Source organism: Heterocephalus glaber, unplaced genomic scaffold (assembly GCF_053883595.1).
Source record: "Heterocephalus glaber isolate CG9 unplaced genomic scaffold, H.glaber_assembly_v1.0 deba00001773, whole genome shotgun sequence".
In the NCBI taxonomy this organism is placed as follows: Eukaryota; Metazoa; Chordata; class Mammalia; order Rodentia; family Bathyergidae; genus Heterocephalus; species Heterocephalus glaber.
The window spans coordinates 6,300,903-6,319,810 of record NW_028258463.1 but is presented as its reverse complement, the minus strand read 5'-3'; the positions used below and the strand labels follow the sequence as shown (position 1 = coordinate 6,319,810).

Here is an 18,908-nt window from a genome sequence, read left to right as displayed (position 1 = left end):
CAATTGAGATATTGCTATAATATTTTTTCACTGACTTAAAATGTATAGTAGTAATTGGTGTTGGTATTTAGAATTCTTTTATTAAGTTCCTGTCATGAGATAGCAGATTGATTGTTGCCAACATGAGTTATTTTGTCAGTATTCAGATGATTAGATATGGATATTGAATAAATTCACTATCTTTATGACTTGCTTAATAAAATGGAACCTGAGAGGCTGAGTGTAAGCTCCGAGATAGTGTGTGAGCTTATGCACGAGTCCCTGGACTTGTTCCCAGCAATGGAAAAAAATGTGAAACTTGGTATTTGATGGAGCCAAATACCTGTCTAATGTTAATAGTAACTTTAGAGTACTTAAAATTGTTATATAAAGCACCCAGCAGTATTTTAGCTAGGAATCTATATTCATAGGTGCCTGTAAAGACATTTTTGTATGATTTATACCCTTGAAGTCTTTGTTATGCAGAACCTTTTTTTTTTTTTGGTATGGAGATCAAACTCAGGACCATCTGCTTTCCGGGCAGGTAAATCCCTGGCCCCTGAAGTCTTTGTTATTGGTACAGAATTTAGCTGACCAGTTGGGTGAGAAACAGTATGCATTCAACTGACCCCCCTCCCCCAAGGTGATTTTTGGGAAAGCAATTTGACAATAATAGAAACTGTTAAAGATGTTTGTTTGTTTATCTTTCATTCAGTTATTCATTTTTCATCTATCTGCAGTATTGGGAACTAAACCCAGTGCCTTCACATTAAGCTACATCTCCAGCCTGATTTTTATTATTTTGAGACAAGGTCTCACTAAGTTGCTAAATTGCCTAGTAGTCCTCCCAGACCTGACTCAGAGTTAAATACTTTATAAGCTCTAGGGAGGCTTATATTGCTTACTGTTGGATTCAAGTAGGTATAAAAAGATAGAAATCATTAAGAGGCTCGTAGTGTACTTTTGTGATTGGAAGAAATTGATGACCAGGAATACTGTAATGATACCTATGTTTGTGAATGATAAGTGTGGAAGGAAAGGACTTTTTTGTAAAGATGTGCCTGGCCAGCATTTTCCCAGTTGAATATTTAGCTTAAGTCCTCAAAAACATGTCTTCCTTACATTGAATGATGTTCTCTGTTTGAGGGATTTGAGTCTATGAATGTATTAGGCAGTTGCTTGCACTATTTTTGTGTTTTTTCCTCTGAGTTTAGACGCATGATTATAAAAGTAAGTGGGCTTGCTATAAAAGATTCACACTAGGGCCTGGGATTTAGTTCAGTGGTGCCACGCCTGCCTTGCAAGTGCAAGGTCCCAAGTTTGATCCCCAGTACCCACCCACTAAAAGTTCAGACCTGCTTCTTTTCAGCTGCCAGATTTCTCCTTAAAACAATTTAAAAGTTGGTATATATGTTTCCAGACAATTCCTAATAATTTAGCCAACTTGTTGGCACATATGAATCTATTTTATTTATTTAACTGTTTCCTGTTGAGTATGTTAACTGTCTAATGCTGTTGCCATTGCCAGGCAAGCTGCAATGAATGTTCTTGTTGTTGGGGGTTTTTTTTGTTGTTTTTTTTTTTGGTAAGGGAGATACTGGGGATCAAACTCGGGACCTTGTGCTTGCAAGGCAGGCGTGGTGCCACTGAGCTAAATCTATTCCCTCACTTTTTTTTTTTTTTTTTTTGGTACTGGGGATCGAACTCGGGTCCTTGCCCTTGCACAGCAGGCAACAAAACCACTGAGCTAAATCCCCAGCCCCCCACACCTTTTTAAAACTGAATTTTCTTGTGTGTGTGCATACACGTATGTGTATGTTATAGATGTGTATGTGTGTGCACAGCACTTTTAGAATAGGTTCCCAGCTAGATAATGACTAAGTTAGAGAAATGCATTTCACCCACCAAGTAGTGGAGGTTGAATCCAGGGCCTTTGCACTGGCCTACATCTCCAGTCTCATTTTTATTTTTTATTTTTCTTAAATTCTTTTATTGGTATATTTTAGGTATACAATACATTTACATTTATCATTGGGTGCTTGTACCTATACATGATATATCTTGGTTCTTATTTTTTCCCCATTACCTGTGCAACCTTCACCCCCCCCTTCCCTATTTACATAGATTTCATTTCCATTTTTTTTTCTTTTCTCATAATTTTTCCTTTCCCTTCTTTCCTTTCCCGTTCCCCTCCCATCACCCCTACCCCTTTGGACCTTTTCTACCTATTTCAAATTTTCAGTTATTCGTTTTAATCATTTTAACCCTTAGTTACACTTTCAGTTTCTCGCACTAGAGAAACTATTCGGTATTTACTATTCAGTGTGTCATATTTATTTCACTTAAGAGGATTGCCTCAGTATGCATCCATTTAGCTATAAATGTCTCTAGTTTATCATTCTTTATGGCTGAGTAGTACTCCATTGTATTAAAAAACCATGTCTTCTTTATCCAGTTTCCAGTGGATGGGCATTTGGGCTGTTTCCAAGCTTTAGCTATTATGAACTGTGCCGCTATAAACATGGGTGTACATATATCACTGTGGTATGATTCTTTTAATTCTTTTTTTTTTTTTTGGAACCAGGGATCGAACTCAGGTCCTTGAACTGGCGGGGCAGGTGGCGGAAGCACTGAGCTAAATCCCCGGCCCTATTCTTTTAATTCTTTTGGGAAGATATCCAGCAGGGGAATAGCTGGGACCTCTAGTCCTAGTTCTTTGACTTATCTCCATGCTGATTTCCACAATGGTTACACCAGCCTGCACTCCCACCAACAATGGCGAAGGGTTCCTTTCTTCCCACACCCCCACCAGCATTTTTGTTATTGGTTGATTTCTTGATAGCAGCCATTCTTTCTGGGGTGAGGAGGAATCTCAGTTTTGTTTTCATCTGCATCTGTAGAATGACCAGTGATATTGAACATTTTTTCATATATTTATTTGCTGCTTTTACTTCTTGGAGAAATGTCTGTTCATTTCAGATGCCCATTTTTGAATTGAGTCTTTGAATTTGGGGGGTCTGATTTTTCTCAGTTCTTTTTATTTTCTAGATAGTAGTCCTTTGAGGTACAGCTGGTAAAAATTTTTTCCCACATTGTAGGTTATCTATTAGCTCTGTTGGTGGTTTCTCTTGCAGTGCAGAAGCTTTTTAATAAGATGAGATAGATCCCAGTTGTTGATTCTTTTTTTTTTTTTTTTTTTTTGACTCATGGTTTTGTTTCACTCATTTCCACATTTCAGAATAATTGCTCCTATTGAGCGTTTGGTAAGTTGTTGTACAAGTGGCTTACATGCTTTAAAAGTCACGGCTGACTCCGCCCTGCCAGGGAAGTCATCGTTCCCATGTGTTTCAGTTGTTGATTCTTTGTGCTAGTTCCTGTGCTACTGAGGTTTTGTTCATAAAGTCTTTTCCTATGCCAACGTCTTCAAGAGTTCTACCTAACTTGACTTACATCAAGTTTAGTGTTTCTGTCTTAATATTTAGACCTTTAATCCACTTTGATCTTAATTTAGTGAATGCTGATAGTTATGGGTCTAGTTTTAATCTTTGGCAGGTTGAAATCCAGTTTTTCCAACACCATTTATTTGGTTGGGGGTTTTTTTGGTGGTACTGGGGATTGAACTTGGGACCTTGCACTTTGAGGCAGGTGGTGGAACCACTGAGCTAAATCCCTGGCCCTCCAACACCATTTATTAAATAGGCTATCTTTCCTCCAATGATGGTGCTTGGCTCCTTTGTCAAAGATGAGGTGGCTGAGTATGTCTGGAGTTGTTTCTGCATCTTCTAATCTATTCCACTGACCCTCGGGTCTGTTTCTTTGCCAGTACCATGCTGTTTTTATCACAGTAGCTTTGTAGTATAGTTTCAAGTTGGGGATTGTGATACCCCTTGCCATATCTCTGTTGCTTAGAATTGCTTTTGCTGTTCTAGGTCTCTTCTGGTTCCAAATGAATTTCTGGATTGTTGTCTCTAGTTCTGTGAAGTATATCGTTGGAATTTCAATTGGCATTGCATTTATCATTTTTATTTTTGAGATGGTGTCTTGCTAAATTGCCCAGACGGGGATAGAACTTGCACTCTCTTGCCTCAGCATCCCAGAGTGTTGGGATTACAGGCATGTGCCAACACACCTGGTTTAAAAAAATGCACATTTTACATTTTGGTGGGTGCTACCAAATTGTCCCTCAGCCTTCTAGTATTGTTGGGAGTGTTCTTTTCTCATCATTATAATGCCAGGTAACTTTTAAAAATTATTTATTTTACAGTGCTGGGGCTTGAACCCAGGGAACACTGAGCTGCATCTTCCAGCCCTTTTTATTTTTTAATTTTGAGAGAGGCTCTGGCTAAGTCACACAGGTTGTCCCTGAACTTGGAATCTTCCTACATTAGTCTCTCAGGTACTTGAGATTACAGGTGTGGCCCACCACATCCAAATATTTTAATTTTTTGATAGTTTAAGAGGATGGAAACTTGCCATTAAAATTTTCTACTCACATGTATTTCTGCATTTCTTAACAGCTAGTTTAAACTGTTGGTGAGGCTGGGTGTAGTGGTGTGCACCTGTAATCCCAGCACTCAGATGGTGAGGCAGGAAGATCACTGAATTTGAAGCCAGCCTGAACTATAGTGAGACCCTGTCTCAAAAAAAAAAAAAAAAATCTGTTGATGAGATTGAACTCTTCTGGTCCCTGGTGTTGCTTTAAATATATTAAGAGGATACGTCATACTTGTGTTAAGGACATTTTTGTTGTCAGACACCCCCTGCCCCCATCTATCCTCTGTCCCTTTGTTTCTCGTAGTCTTTGGTTATCTGGTTGCTAGGTCTAGTGGACATTTAATAAAGAATCATTGAGTAAAAGACTTAAGTATTAATTTATATTAAAGGTTTATGTCTCTTAGGGATTACTATTAAATGCAAATGGCTAGTATCTTAAAATGTGAGTGTCTATGGCCATACCACCCTGAACACACTCAGTCTCATCTTAAAATACAAGTGGTTGCCATAATTATATCCCAAGGAAAGATACTAGTTTTGTGGATTTATTTTTATTATCAATGCTAATAACTTATTTTGGAGCACTTATGTACTACCAGTTTTTCTATATCCTTTTATTTTTTGAGGTAGTAAGAATTGAGCCCAGGGCCTTGCTCATGTTAAACAGTTGCCACTGAGCTATAATCCAGCTGTTTTTATTTTTTAAATTTTTTTTGGGTACCGGGGATCGAACTCTGGTCCTTGTGCTTGCGAGGCAGGTGGCGGAACCACTGAGCTAAATCCCCAGCCCCAGCTCTTTTTATTTTTTATTTTGAGACAGTCTGGCTCAGTTATCTAGGCTAGCTCTTGGTCCTCCTGCCTCGACCTCCTGAATAGTGAGGGTTATAGGCATGGGCCACGATGTCTGGCCCTTTTAATATTTTTAGTTAAAAACTCACCAGTCCCTTGGGAGACTTTAAAGAAGCAGTCTGCGTGGCTAGAATTTATTGGATAGAGAAATAATTTTGATGTGCCATTAAACGGAAAGCAGTATCTTAAGGAGAATTGAAGAGTAAAAAGAGCACATGGAACCAGACTGGGAAAATGGATTCTAGTGAGAATTTTCTGAATAGCTGGATGCCCTCAGGACAGGTCATGTAGTTGATCTTACTTCCTCCTCTTAAATGGGATGATTAGACTGATGATTGAACTGAATTAGTTCTTGGTTAACATGTAGTCCTCTTACTTTGTCAGTGTAGCACTTAAAAATACTTTAAAAATTAGCTAGTAGTATTTTATTTTATTTTACTTATTTGTTTATTTTTTGAGATAGAGTCTCACTTATGTAGTTCAGGCTGACCTTGAACTCATTATGTAGTCCAGGCTGGCCTTGAACTACCACACCCAGCTAACTGGTAGTTTTTCTTTGTTTTGATTTTCTGGTACCAGGGATGAACTCAGGACTTTGTGCTTGGGAGGCAGGTGGGGCGTCACTGAGCTAAATCCCTAGCCTGGTAGTATTTTAAAAATCAGACTAATTCATACTTTTCTCCCAGTGTAACAAACATAAAAAAGTTTAATTTACACAAACCCACTATGTGATATTTATTGATTCTTTTATTAATATGAGGAAACCAGCCAGGTGTGAGCATACACAGGTATGCTCAATCCCAGCACTTGTGAGGCTGAGGCAAGAGGGTCACTATGAGTTCGAGGCCAGCCTAGGCTACATAGTGACACCCTGTCTAAAAAACCAAAAAAATAAAAATAAAAGGAAACCAAGGCAGAATTGTTTATGGTTCTGTAGTTCCTAGGTGATGAACAAAACTGAAACTACCCCATGTTGCCTTACTAAGCACAGACCTGTTTCACTTGCTCAGCTATTTCATACCCTGTACTTCTTTTTCACATGTTTCAGTATTATACTGAAAGTTCATTACCAAAAAGAATTATATGACTTCCTAGAAATTCTTGAGATTTGCTGGGCTTGGTGGCCCACGACTGTAATCCTAGCACTCAGAATGTCGGGATTACAGGTATGTGCCACTGTGCCTGACTCTAAGGAATTTTTCTTTTCCTTTCTATTTAAGAAATGTTATTGGTACATTTTAGATATACATAATGATCATATTCATCGTAGGCAATTTTTACCTGCATATGATATATCTTTTTACCATTCCCTTCCGTTTAACCCCTCTTCCCCTCCTTATTTGCAAAAGCTATATTTCTATTTTTTACTTGTATTTTCTTTTCTTTTTTTTGCCCCAAGGAATTCTTAAAATTTTTTTGTTTTTTGTAGGTTTTTGTTTTTTGGTACCAGGGATCGAACTCAGGACCTTGCGCTTGTGAGGCAGGCATGGTGCCACTGAGCTAAATCCCCAGCCCAAATAATTTTTTGTTTTGTTTTGAGATGAGGTTTTGGGATGCTACCCAAGTTAGTCTCCACCTCTTAGACTCCAGTGATCTTTTGCTCCTGCCTTTCAGGTAGCTAGAATTACAGATGGACTACCACATCCAGCTTTTAAATTTTAATTTAAAAATATTTTGAGTATTGGTTTTGGTGCTGTATTGTGACAGGCTAAAGTGTGAGGTTAAAAGACAGTTTAGTAATTAGAGAAAAGTATGTAGGATTTAAAAACATCTCATGAAGTTTGGAATTTCAGAAAAAAAATTAAAAGTATTGACTATCCAAAATACATAATCTTTTTTAACCCACCCCACCCCCATTTTGGCACTAGTGACTGAACCAGAGGCTCATGCATGGCAGGAAAGCACTTGTGCTATTGAGCCACACTCCTAGCCCCTTTTTATTTTTTTACTTTGAGCCATGTCTTGCTAAGTTGCCTTGGCTGGCCTTAAACTTGAATTCCTCCTGCCTCAGCCTCCAGTCATAGCAGGTGTGAGCCACTGTACTTGGTTTCACTTTTTTAAATTTTTTTATTTTGCATGACAAGTCTTTACTTTTACTTGTAAATGATTATCAGCACACCAACTAATAAGTAACAAGTTCTTGAGTCCTATCACCTAGTAAATTTTTTTGTTTTGTTTTGTTTTGATTTGAAACAAGGTCTCACTATGTAGTCCAGGCAGGCCCGGATCTTACTATGTAGCCCAAGCTGATCTCAAACTCGTGATCCTCCTGCCTCAGTCTCTCCCGATTGCTAGGATTACAGGGGTGCACCACCACACCCGGCTCATCTAGTAATTTTAGTTAAGATAAACTAAGTGTACCACAAGCAAATATACTAGTATTCGCTGTTCTAATCCTTCCTCAAAGTATACTGCTTTAAGGCTGGCTGCTGCATCATGCAAGTTACAAATAATTATTTACTGCTTTTTCATAGATAAAGCCCCTGACCTTCAAGAAAGTGTAAGGGGGAAGAAGTTATTTAATCCCTTCCTTTCTTTAAAGAACTGTTTTTTCTTTTTCTTACTAAATCTAAGAATGAAAAAGTCAACATTGATATAGTTATTGCTAGAGCTAAAAGGCATAGGAAACCAGACATATACTCATTAAATTTCTAAGAAATATGAGATGAAATCTTTGGAGAAAGTACTAAGTTTGTCCAAAGAAGCTAGATATGCTACTCCAAAAAGTGAAGGGAGAACTATTATACAACATAAGAAATAATTTAATGCATTTCATAAGAACAGAAATCAACTTTGCTAAAGCTTCATATTCCATGAGAGCCCTACAATGCTAATCCACAGAACAGGCGCTTCTTTCTTCTATCCATTGATGCGGTAGTTTTCATGGATTTCTGGCTGGATGTTGCAGCCAAAGTCCAAGAGGTTATCCAGGACTTCTTCCCCATTCTGCTGGAAGTAGGTCTGCAGGATGGCCATCTTCTCCTGGGTCTCCTCCTCCACTTCACTGCTGTAGCTGCTGTGGGATCCTAAGGCCGCAGCTTCCTTGGCCTTGAACTTTCTCCCTCTGCAGGCGGTACTGTTTCAATTTCAGCCTGAGCTGCTTCTTTGGCCTGCTTCAGCCTCTGGTTCTTTTGCTTGGGGGCCTCGGACACCTCCGAGGCCTGCTTCTTGGCCTGTAGCAGCTGCTGGATTCCCTGTGTCTGTCTGGCCATGACTGCTGCAGCTCACCTCACTTTTAAATTTAACACTACCTTTTCTTTCATAAGTCAGGTTGTGCATTGATAACCCACTTAGTAACAGTGATGTTTTATGTGAAGGAAGAGGGTTTATTTTGGAATTCTGATTAGTGTGGTTTGGTTTGCAATGTTACAGAGTTAAATATGGGATAGAGCAGTTTTGGGATGTGTCTGAAAGTTTAAAAAGTACCAATAGGAGAGAATTAAAAGTTGGTTTCGGCCCAGGGATTTAGCACAGTGGTACTGCCCTTGCCTTGCAAGTGTAAGGTCCTGAGTTCAATCTCCAGTACCAAAAACAACAGTTGGTTTCATGTTAATGGTGTTTTCCCTATAACACTCCCTACCAAAAATCATTTGGTGAAGGATTGGTATATATGAAAGTACACATTTATAGACAGGCTCTTTTAAGCAGAAAACATGGAACCAAATTGCTTTAAATGAATTTTATCTTTTAGACAATGATTCTTTAGTCCTAATCTGCAAATAGGGCCTAGTTTATTAAAGAATTAAAATGAGAATCATTACACATTGTGTACATCTTGGAATCTCACACTGTACCTAGTAAACGTGCAGTTACCAAGAAAGTTAGAATAACAGTATGGGTTATGAAAAATATATTTTTTGTTGATTTGGGGAGGGTGACTAGGAAGCAAGAGAGAACAGGACATAAAAAATACTGACACTTCTGCCAACCCTGCACATCTTCTACTGAAATTTAGGACTGTGAAAGTCACTGATTTAATGCAGTTCAGCAAGTGAAGTTGTTCTTATATTTGATCGAAAGATGACTATCATTGGGTGTGGTGGTGCATGCCTCTAATCCCAGCATTCTGGCAGGCTGAGGCAGGAGGATTTGCAAGTTTGGACCCAGTCTGGACAATTTAACAATTTAGTGAGACTCTGTCTCTAAATGAAAAATCGAAAGGGCTAGGGGTGTAGCTCAGTGTGAAAGCCCTGGCTTTCACAATATGAACGTCTTAAGAAATAGGAAAATAGGCTGGGGAATTTAGCTCAGTGGTTTCGCTGCCTGCTGCGCAAGCACAGGGACCCGAGTTCGATCCCTGGTACCAAAAAAAAAAAAATAGGAAAATATTATCTGGCACTCCTCTTAAATATGGTTTTAAAACAACAATTTAAAAATTAAGGTTTTTTGTGTGTTTTTTTTTTTCACTAGGTCTGTAAATATTATCTCTGTGGTTTTTGTCCTGCGGAATTATTCACAAATACTCGTTCTGATCTTGGTAAGTGAATTTTCTGTCTCCTCTTCCCCCCCCCCATCTCTATCTCTCTCTCTCTCTCTGCCTATGTATCTGGCCCTGAGAGTTAAACCCAGGATTTTTGCACTGAGCTACAATCCCCACCTTTAAAATGTTTTTAAAATTTGAGATAGAGCCCAAATTGCCTAGATGGGGTTAGAACTTGCATAATCCTTTTGCCTCAGCTTTCCAGAATCCTGGGATTACAGATGTGGGCTGCCACACCTGGCTTCAAATTTATGATTTAAAAAATATATATATAATTTGAAGGGTTTTGGGGGGAATATTTTCTAATTATTGAATGTGTAAACATTGTGGCTTGATTAAACATATATTTATTTCTACTTTCTCCCAGACCTTCACTAAAATGAAAAAAGATTTTAAGAGATTTCAGTGGAAGAGGAGATAAATTAGAGATGTCACTTTTTTTTTTTTTTTTTTTGGTACAGGGATCAAACTTGAGACCTTGGGCTTTTGAGGCAGGTGCTGGAACCACTGAGCTAAATCCCTGGCTGAGATGTCACTTACTTTATTTATTTATTTATTTATTTATTTGGTGCGGGGGGATGGAACTCAGGACCTTGTGCTTGCAAGGCAGGTGTGGTGCCACTGAGCTAAATCCCCAGTTGTCACATTTTTAGATGACGAGTATAGCCAGGCATGGTGATACATGGCTGTAATCCCATGACTTGAGAAGCTGAAGTAGGAAGATCGAAAATTTGAGGCCAGCCTGGACAGTTCAACAAGATCTTGTCTCAGAGTTCTTAAAAAGGGGGTGGGGGGCAATATAAGTGTAACCTAGCACTAGAGTACCTGCCTGGCTTTTGTGAAGCCCTGCATTCAGTCCCCAAAACATGTATCATCAGAGGATACTAAAAGCCTGCTGAAAGGAATACCTAATAGAAGCAAGTGTTATTAATCAGCAGAACCTTGGATAGGCTCTGGATTTGGAGACCCCAGGTACCTCAGACAGCAAAGCTGAATCAATGGGTTTGAAAATAAGAGTGATTAATCCATGTTCAGTTTTTCAGACTTGAAACTGTTGACATAGTGAGCCAGTTTTCCCCACCTGTTCTAGCAGCGTCCCTAGCCTATCCCCATTACGTGCCAATAGCACTCCCCAGTTGTGGCAGCCAAAAAATGTCTTCGGACATTACCAGATGTTCCCTGGGAGTCATAATTGTTCCCAGTGGAGAGCCAGTGGTTCGGGTAGTTTTGTGTATCTGTTGATCCCACTTCTCCTACTTTGATGACCCAGGAGGATAGAGGGTTATTTTCTGGAGGAACAGACTAGTCCATCTGAACCACGAAATGCAAAAAAACAAAAAACTTTGTCAGTTCTCTCAGGATGATCTATAACTAATATTCTAGATTATAAAAAAGAAGTTAATTCATTACTTAAAATGTTTGCCTTAAGAGTATTAGAAACACTTGAGAGTTGGAATAGTCTAGATCATGAGATTTCAGATACAGCACAGGACAGTAGTAAAAATGAAACTATAAATGAAGTCAGCTGCTTATGGAATGAAACCTCTCCATACTGACATTGAAGAATCTTGAAAACATTAGGCTTGAGCACAAGAAGTAAAATTCTAGAAGAAAATATAAAGCTTAAGAGAGAAAGTTTGAAATTAGGTGAATGTATGTCTGAAAACACCCTCTTAGGGGAAGAGACAGTGGACGTGTTAAATGAACCTTTGACCTTTGAGGATAGCATCAAGTTTAAGGGATGTGAATAAATGTCGAAAGAAGCACGAAGGTGACCTAGACAATACCTTTGAAAATTCTGTGGCCCAGAAGCAGAGCTTTTCATTCAGGATGCTGCTGCTGCAGAAAATAGGAGGCAGTGGAATGCCAGAAGGCTTCAGACTGTCCTGCAGATGATGGCAGCAGCCGACATCACCTCCACCTGTCCCACTGGTCCTGATGATGGCCAAGTTATCGTGATCGAAGGTGTTCCCAGAAAGCAGGCCACAGTGGCAGCATGAAGTGCCAGGAACTTGGCAGCAGCACATCTAATGAGTAGCTCCTTTTCTGCCAGTGAAAGAGAACCTGTAGGAACATTAAAGCAATAGCTTCCTAAAGAAGAGGAGGCAGGGAAGGTAGAAATGGCTTCTCACATTAAAGTAGATGAGAAACTGCTGGAACTGGGATCTGATGATGACAATGATGATAATACAGATATTGAAGAATCTAAGTTGAGAAATGAAGTACTATAGTAGAATCCCTAAAAATAATCACTACCGAAAAGGGAAGTCATTTTCAGTGCCTGTAAGAATGCTAGAAAGTTGAGAGAGAGAAAGGGGCTAAGTGCACTGAAATCTGATGAAGTGAGTGAAGGTCTCAAAGTGTTTCTAGGCCATCTAATGACAAAATTTGTGTTGCTGATGAGGACTAAAGAACATCAACAATCCATGCCATAAAGAAAGATAAACTAGGGCTGTGGATTTACCTCAGTGGCGCCTATGCCTGCCTCGAAAGCACAAGGTCCTGAGTTTGATCCCCAGTACCAAAATAAATAAAGATAAACTTGAGTCATTTATAGGAAAATGGAATTCACCTTGAGACCATAATATTAAGTGAAATAGGACATAGAAGATTAAATATTGCATGATTTCTTTTATATAAGAAACCAAAGTATAAAAAAATACAAAATAAAAAAATCATGGGAAGTAGGGTGATAGATCTTTCTGGGGAATGGGGCAAAGAGTGAGGGGGGTGCTGGGGATTTAGCTCAGTGGTTGCAGTGCCTGCCTCGCAAGGCCAAGGTCCCAAGTTCAATCCCCGGTACCAAAAAAGGAAGGGGGGGCGGGGCACAAGGATTTAGCTCAGTGGTTCTGCTGCCTGCCCAGCAAGTACAAGAACCCAAGTTCGATCCCCGGCACCAAAAATAAAGAGTGGGGGGAACAGGGATGTAGCTTGGTGGCAACCAGAAGGTCCTGATTTCAGTTCCTGGCACTAGGGGAAAAAAAAGATGGGGGAAGGAAGAGGGGAACAGGAGGGAAGGGGATGGAAAAGCAATTGAGATGTGTTACATACATGTGGCAGCTCCATACAAGGAATGGACATGTTTGTATACTGCAAAACGTACTAATAAAAAAATACAAATGCGAGGAAAGGGGAGATTAAATGAGTTTTAGTCTTTTTTTTTTTTGTACTGGTGATCAAACTTGGAACCTTGCGCTTATGCAGCAGGTGCCGGAAACCACTGAGCTAAATCCCCGGCCCCGGGTTTTAGTCTTAATACTGGGGTTCTTTTCTGTTCTGGTACTTTCTTTTTTGGTACCAGGGATCGACTTGGGTCCTTGCGCTCGCAGAGCAGGTGTTAGAACCACTGAGCTAAATCCCCAGCCCTACTGCTCTGTTTCTTGAAGGATATAGCTAGATGTTTTTCCCCTGGCAGATGAAAAAAGGCTTTTTCTCTAGAGAAAGTGAGAAGTTTCAGAGACGTAGTGTCTTCCGTAATGACCCACAGGGAATCTCCTAACCAGTCAGATTTTGGGAGTATCTTTTCAAGATCAATTGCCTATTAAGGAAACCACAGCCAGACATTTGAAGAAAATCTACAACATGAAACAAAACCTTCAACGTGAATGAACAGGGTGGGGAGGTAATAGAATTAGATAACTGGAAAAGCAGAAAAAACTTATTTAAAAATATTTAGTATCTTTGGAGAAATAAGATATACATCTGTCAACAAGAATAAAAGGATACTGTAAAAGAGAGCTCTTGAGAAATAAAAAAGAGGGCCAGGGATATAGCTTAGTGGCAAAGCACCTGCCTGGTAAGCGTGAGGTCCTGAGCGATCCCCAGTACAAAAATGAGAAATAAAAAGCTCTTAGAAATTAGAACTAGAGATAATCTGAAATAATAATTTGCAAATAAAATCAAGGGAATTTGCTTGGAATGTTGGGGAATAGGACAGAAAAGATTAAAATTCAGTTGTCCAAGGGGCTGGGGATGTAGCTTAGTGGCACTGCTGTTTGCCTGGCAAGAGCAAGGTCCTGAGTTCGATCCCCAGTACTGGGGGATAAAAAATTTGATCGTGGGCTGGGGATTTAGCTCAGTGGTTTCACCACCTGCTATGCAAGCGCAAGGACCCGAGTTCGATCCCCGGTACCAAAAAAAAAAAAATTGATCGTTCAAGAACTCTGATACTTGATTAATTGTTCTAGCCAGAGAATATAGAAGAGGGAGGAAATTATCAAAGAAATATGTAAGCAAAACATTTCAATAATGAGGGATGTTAGTGGGTTGATGGCTGAGAAAGCTCTACACTGACGCACATCACCAGTAAGTTTCAAACATTAAGAATGGCAGTGTGTGTTACAGAATTGTGAATCAGAATAGCCTAAGACATTTCAGTAACAACGCAGGAAGCTTGAAGACATCAGGGAAACACCTTAAGGATTTTGAGTGAACATATTTTTGCTAAGGTCAGTAATGTACCCAAAAGAGAATGAAGAATAAAGTTTTCAGAATTGTAATGGTCTCAGCCAATAGCTCTCCTATGGACCTTTCCTCAGAAAATGGCACCGTAATGTGCATAAACCAAGGAAAAAATGAGATCCAGTAAACAGCCAATACAGAGCAAGAAGGAATTCTCAGATGACTTCTCTATTCTGAGCTTAGAAAACAAGCAACTCGCCAGGGATTTAGCTCAGTGGTTCCACCATCTGCCTCGTAAGCACAAGGTCCCGAGTTCGATCCCCGGTACCAAAAAAAAAAGAAGAGAAAACAAGCATCTCAAACTGAAGACAAGACTTATGGAAAAAACCAAAACTGGTTATCTGATATATTTTGAGTCTTAAGGAAAAATAATATTGAGATGGTTTCTGTAGCTGATTTGCAGTGCTTGAGAAGGATTTGGGAAGAGAGGTGTGGAAAACAAATGAAATATTTTAAGAAAAGTATCAAATGTCATAATTCATCTTTTGTTTGGGTCAACAGAATACTATTTGCATGGTCAAAATATAAACACTAAGCTGAGGATTGTGGCACACTCTGTAATCCGAGTGTTCTGAGAGGCTGAGGCAGGAGTATTGCAAGTTCTGGCTCAGCCTGAGCAACTAAGCAAGACATCCCAAAATAAAAAATTTAAAAGAAATGGAGATGAAGTTCAGTGGGTGAGCCCAGGGTTCAAGCCAAGGAGAAAGAGGGAGTGGGAAGCAGGAGGGGGAGAAGAAAATAGGCTTCTTTAACTTAAAAATTTGATGTCTAAGATAAATCAGCATAAAAATTAGAACTAACCTAGGTAAGTGCCAGAAAAAATAAATACAAAGGTTAAATTGCTTAATTTTTTTGGAGATGGGAAAGGAGTAGGACTTGGGGGCTAGTTTTGTGCTACTTAACTCTGTGTGCAGGTGATTCAAGATGATAGTGTCAAGGGTGGTTCAGACCAGTGGTCCACACTTATCCAAGTGTTCTTTGGTGGCAGTAAGGAAAAATTTCCTTCCTTTCTCTCCCCTTTTTTCTTTCCATGGAGTTGCTTTCCATTCTGTGGACCTTGAGACTTACACTTACTGCTGTTTGCACATGATGCTCCATGGTTCACTGGGATCAATTTGGGTGTCACTAGATCTTGTTTCTTTTTCTTTTAAACTTTTTAAATCAAGAGAAATGGTTGTTAAATTTCACTAAATAATTTGTACATTCATATTTCCCTTTTCTCACAGGTCCATGTGAAAAAATTCATGATGAAAATTTACGAAAACAGTAAGTTGTACTATTTTTGTTTGAACCTTTTTTCATGGAATTTAAGTCAGATTTCTTTTACTTGTCATTATTTCCCTTTGAAACTATACCATGATTAAAAATAGGAGACTGCTAGAGCCGGGCATTTAGCTCAGTGGTGCTGTGCCTGCCTGGCAAATGCAAGGTCCTAAGTTCAGTCCCAGTACAGGAAAAAAAAGAGTTGAAGAAAAAATAAAAGACCTCTCAAGAATAATTTCCTTATTTTGAAATATATTATTATATAAACGGCAAAATGACTCTTTTTTCATAGCTGAAATATGTCTCTTAACCAGCCAGGTGATGTGGAAATGATTTCCTCTAGGGATAATGCCTGGTTGACCCATCAAAGGGATTCTTTCACACCGGTTGTATGATACAGTAAGGGAAACACTTGGAGTCTTATTCTGGAGACATGGAAATTGAGTATATGTTGTGGTTTGGGGCTATGTCCTGCTTCTGGGTTCTTATTTGTTCTCATTTGTTATAGTTTACTGGGGTAGAAAAGAGGCCCTGATAATGAGTGCAGTTTTTGATAATGGCTCTTCTTCTTCCTCCTCCTTTTTAGTTTCCTTTTTCTTTTATTAGTATATGTTTGTAATACATAATAATTACATTAATCTTGGGGAATTGGTACATGATATATATTCCCCCTTCTCCTCCCCACTCTTTTTTACTCCCTTCCCAGATCCCCTTCTCATCTCCACAAAGTTTGCCTCCCTATTTCTTATCATCTAATAGCTTTTTAAATTATTTACATCTTCCAGGCATGGTCGCTCATGTCTGTAATCCCAGTACTCAGGAGGCTGAGCCAGGAGAAACACTGCAGTTCAAGGCCAGCCTGGACCCTGTCTCCCAAAAAAAAAACCAAAAAAATTATTTATATTTTTGGTTTCTCATATAAGAGAAAGCCATGCTATATGTGACCTTCTTTGTCTGATTTACTTCACTTAGCATTATGATGTCAAGATGCGTCCATTTTTCTACAAATGACTCCTTTATTGTTGATAGTACTTCATAGTGTATATAACACGTTTTCTTTTATCTATTCATCTGTTGATAGGCCTATAGGCTGCTTCCAGAATTTAGCTGTTATGAATTGTGCTGCATATAAATATGGATATGCAGATGGTGCTGTATTATGTCTTTAACTGTTCTGGGAATATACCCGGAAGAGGTATAGCTGGGTCAAGTGGATTTTCTGTTTTTAATTTTTTGAGAACTCTTCACCCTGGTTTCTATAGTAGTTGTAATAATTTACATTCCCACTGATAATATAGAAGGGTTTCTTTTTTCCTCTCAGCCTCCCTAGAGCTTATTGGGATTTTTTGAGTTCTTGGTGATAGCTGGCTATTGTTTCGGGAGTAAGAAGGAATCTCAGTGTTGTTAGATTTGCATTTCTCTTCTGGCCAAAGATGCTGAACAGTTTTTCATGTACTTAGCTATTTATCCTACTTCCTTTTAGAAGTATCTATTCATTTCAGCTTCTCTTTTTCTTTTGATTGAGTCTTTTAAGGGATCTGGTTGTTTTTTAGTTCTTCATATTATTCTAGATACTAGTCCACTGAGGAGTAGTTGGTAAATTTTTTCTTGTTCTGTAGTTGTCTCTTTACTCTGTTGGTTGGTTTTCTTTTGCTGTGTAGAAGCCTTTTGATTTGATATGATTCCATTTGTTGATTCTTGGTATTACCCCTTGTGTAATTGGGATTCTGTTCAGAAAGTCCTTGCCTATACCTATGTCTTCAAGAGCCTTGCCTATTTTATCTTTCAACAGATTCAGTGTTTGTTTTAATATGTCTTTTTAATATAAGGTAAGAGATATGGCTTTAGATTCATTCTTCTGCATATAGATAACCAGTTTTCCCAACATCATTTGTTAAAGAGGCTGTTTTTTCTCCAGCATAAGTTTTTGGCCCCTTTGTCAAAGGTGAGACAGCTGAAAGTGCCTAGGGTTGTTTCTACATCCTGAGTTCTGCTTCATTCATCTTGTCTGTTTTTGTGTCAGTACCGTGTTGTTTTTATTAATGTAACTTTGTAATATAACTTGATCCAGGATTAGGATTGTGGTGCTTCCTGCATTTTTTGGTGATATGGTCATATTGCCTATTCAGGAACAGGGGATGTCTTTCCATTTTCTAAAGTTTCCACTTCTTTTTTTTTTCATAGCATTGTAATTTTCATTATAGAGGACTTTCACTTCCATGGTTAGGTTAATTCCTAGGTATTTAATTTTTTTTTTCAAGCTAGTGTGAATGAGTTGTTCTGTTTTTTGTTGTGTTTTTTTTTTTTTTTGGTACCGGGGATCGAACTCAGGTCCTTGCGCTTGCGAGGCAGGCGGCAGAACCACTGAGCTAAATCCCCAGCCCTGAATGAGTTGTTCTGATTTCCTTCTTGGTGGGTTCAATGTTGGTGTATAGGAGTAAGCCTACTTTTTTTTTCTCCTAGTCTTTATTTATTCATTTTTTATTACCGGGGATTGAACTTGGGACCTTGTGCTTGGGAGGCAGGTGGCAGAACCACTGAGCTAAATCCCTGGCCCTCCTAGTCATTATTTGATTTAAAGGGCCAGGCATTGAAATTGGAGTTAATATAAAGTAAATGTGATAGAGCTTCAGTCACTAGGATGATAAAAAAGTTTCCATAATGATACTGGTAGCTGCCATATGGGTTTTTTTTTTTTTTCTTAGTATATTTCAGTACATATTGTAGGGAGCTGGTATATATACATATTTTCTTTTTTTCTACTTCCATCCCCTTTTTATTTTTCCAGCATTAGCTTCATTTATTTGTAAGACTGTATAAAGTTAATTATCATACGTTCTTATGGGAATCAGATTAATAGGTCAAAGAACATACAAAACATGTAAGACAATTGTACAGTGGTACCTTGGTTAATGAGCCTAATTTCTTTCACAATTTTGGGGAAGCTGGCTGTTTGTGATTGTGTGGGGAAGATGGCCGTGGTTGTGTTGTCACCAGATGCAGAGTTTGCGAATGGAAGCAAAATTTTGTCAAACGCTTTTGTTTGTAAACAAACTGACTTTATGTATGTATGTATGTACTTATGGTGGCACCGGGGATCAAACTCAGGACCTTGCACCTGCGAGGCAGGCACGGCACCATTGAGCTAAATCCCCAGCCCCAAACCAAATTATTTGCAAACAGAACTGTTTATGAACCGAGGCACACTTTTAGATTGTCTATGCTGGATTATAATACCACCTCCCCCTTTCTTATTTTTATTTCATACTTTATATATACTGAGTTTTCATACAACATTATGGTCTCAGGGTGCATCCATTTTTCTACTGATGACTCAAGTTCATCCTTCTTTATGGCAGAGTAGTATTCCACTGTGTATAAA

The 18,908-nt window shown here is 38.8% G+C and overlaps 1 protein-coding gene and 1 pseudogene across 1 annotated transcript in view; one reads left to right on the top strand and one right to left on the bottom strand.

The window, feature by feature from the left end:
• The window catches only part of Luc7l3 (LUC7 like 3 pre-mRNA splicing factor), a 39,448-nt gene that overhangs the window by 6,350 nt on the left and 14,190 nt on the right, over window positions 1-18,908 (top strand). Inside the window, 2 exon segments of the mRNA XM_087202545.1 lie at window positions 9,733-9,799; window positions 15,490-15,529. Of these exon segments, the coding sequence (XP_087058671.1) occupies window positions 9,733-9,799; window positions 15,490-15,529 (107 nt within the window).
• On the bottom strand, window positions 8,182-8,534 carry LOC147821023 (V-type proton ATPase subunit G 1 pseudogene; annotated as a pseudogene).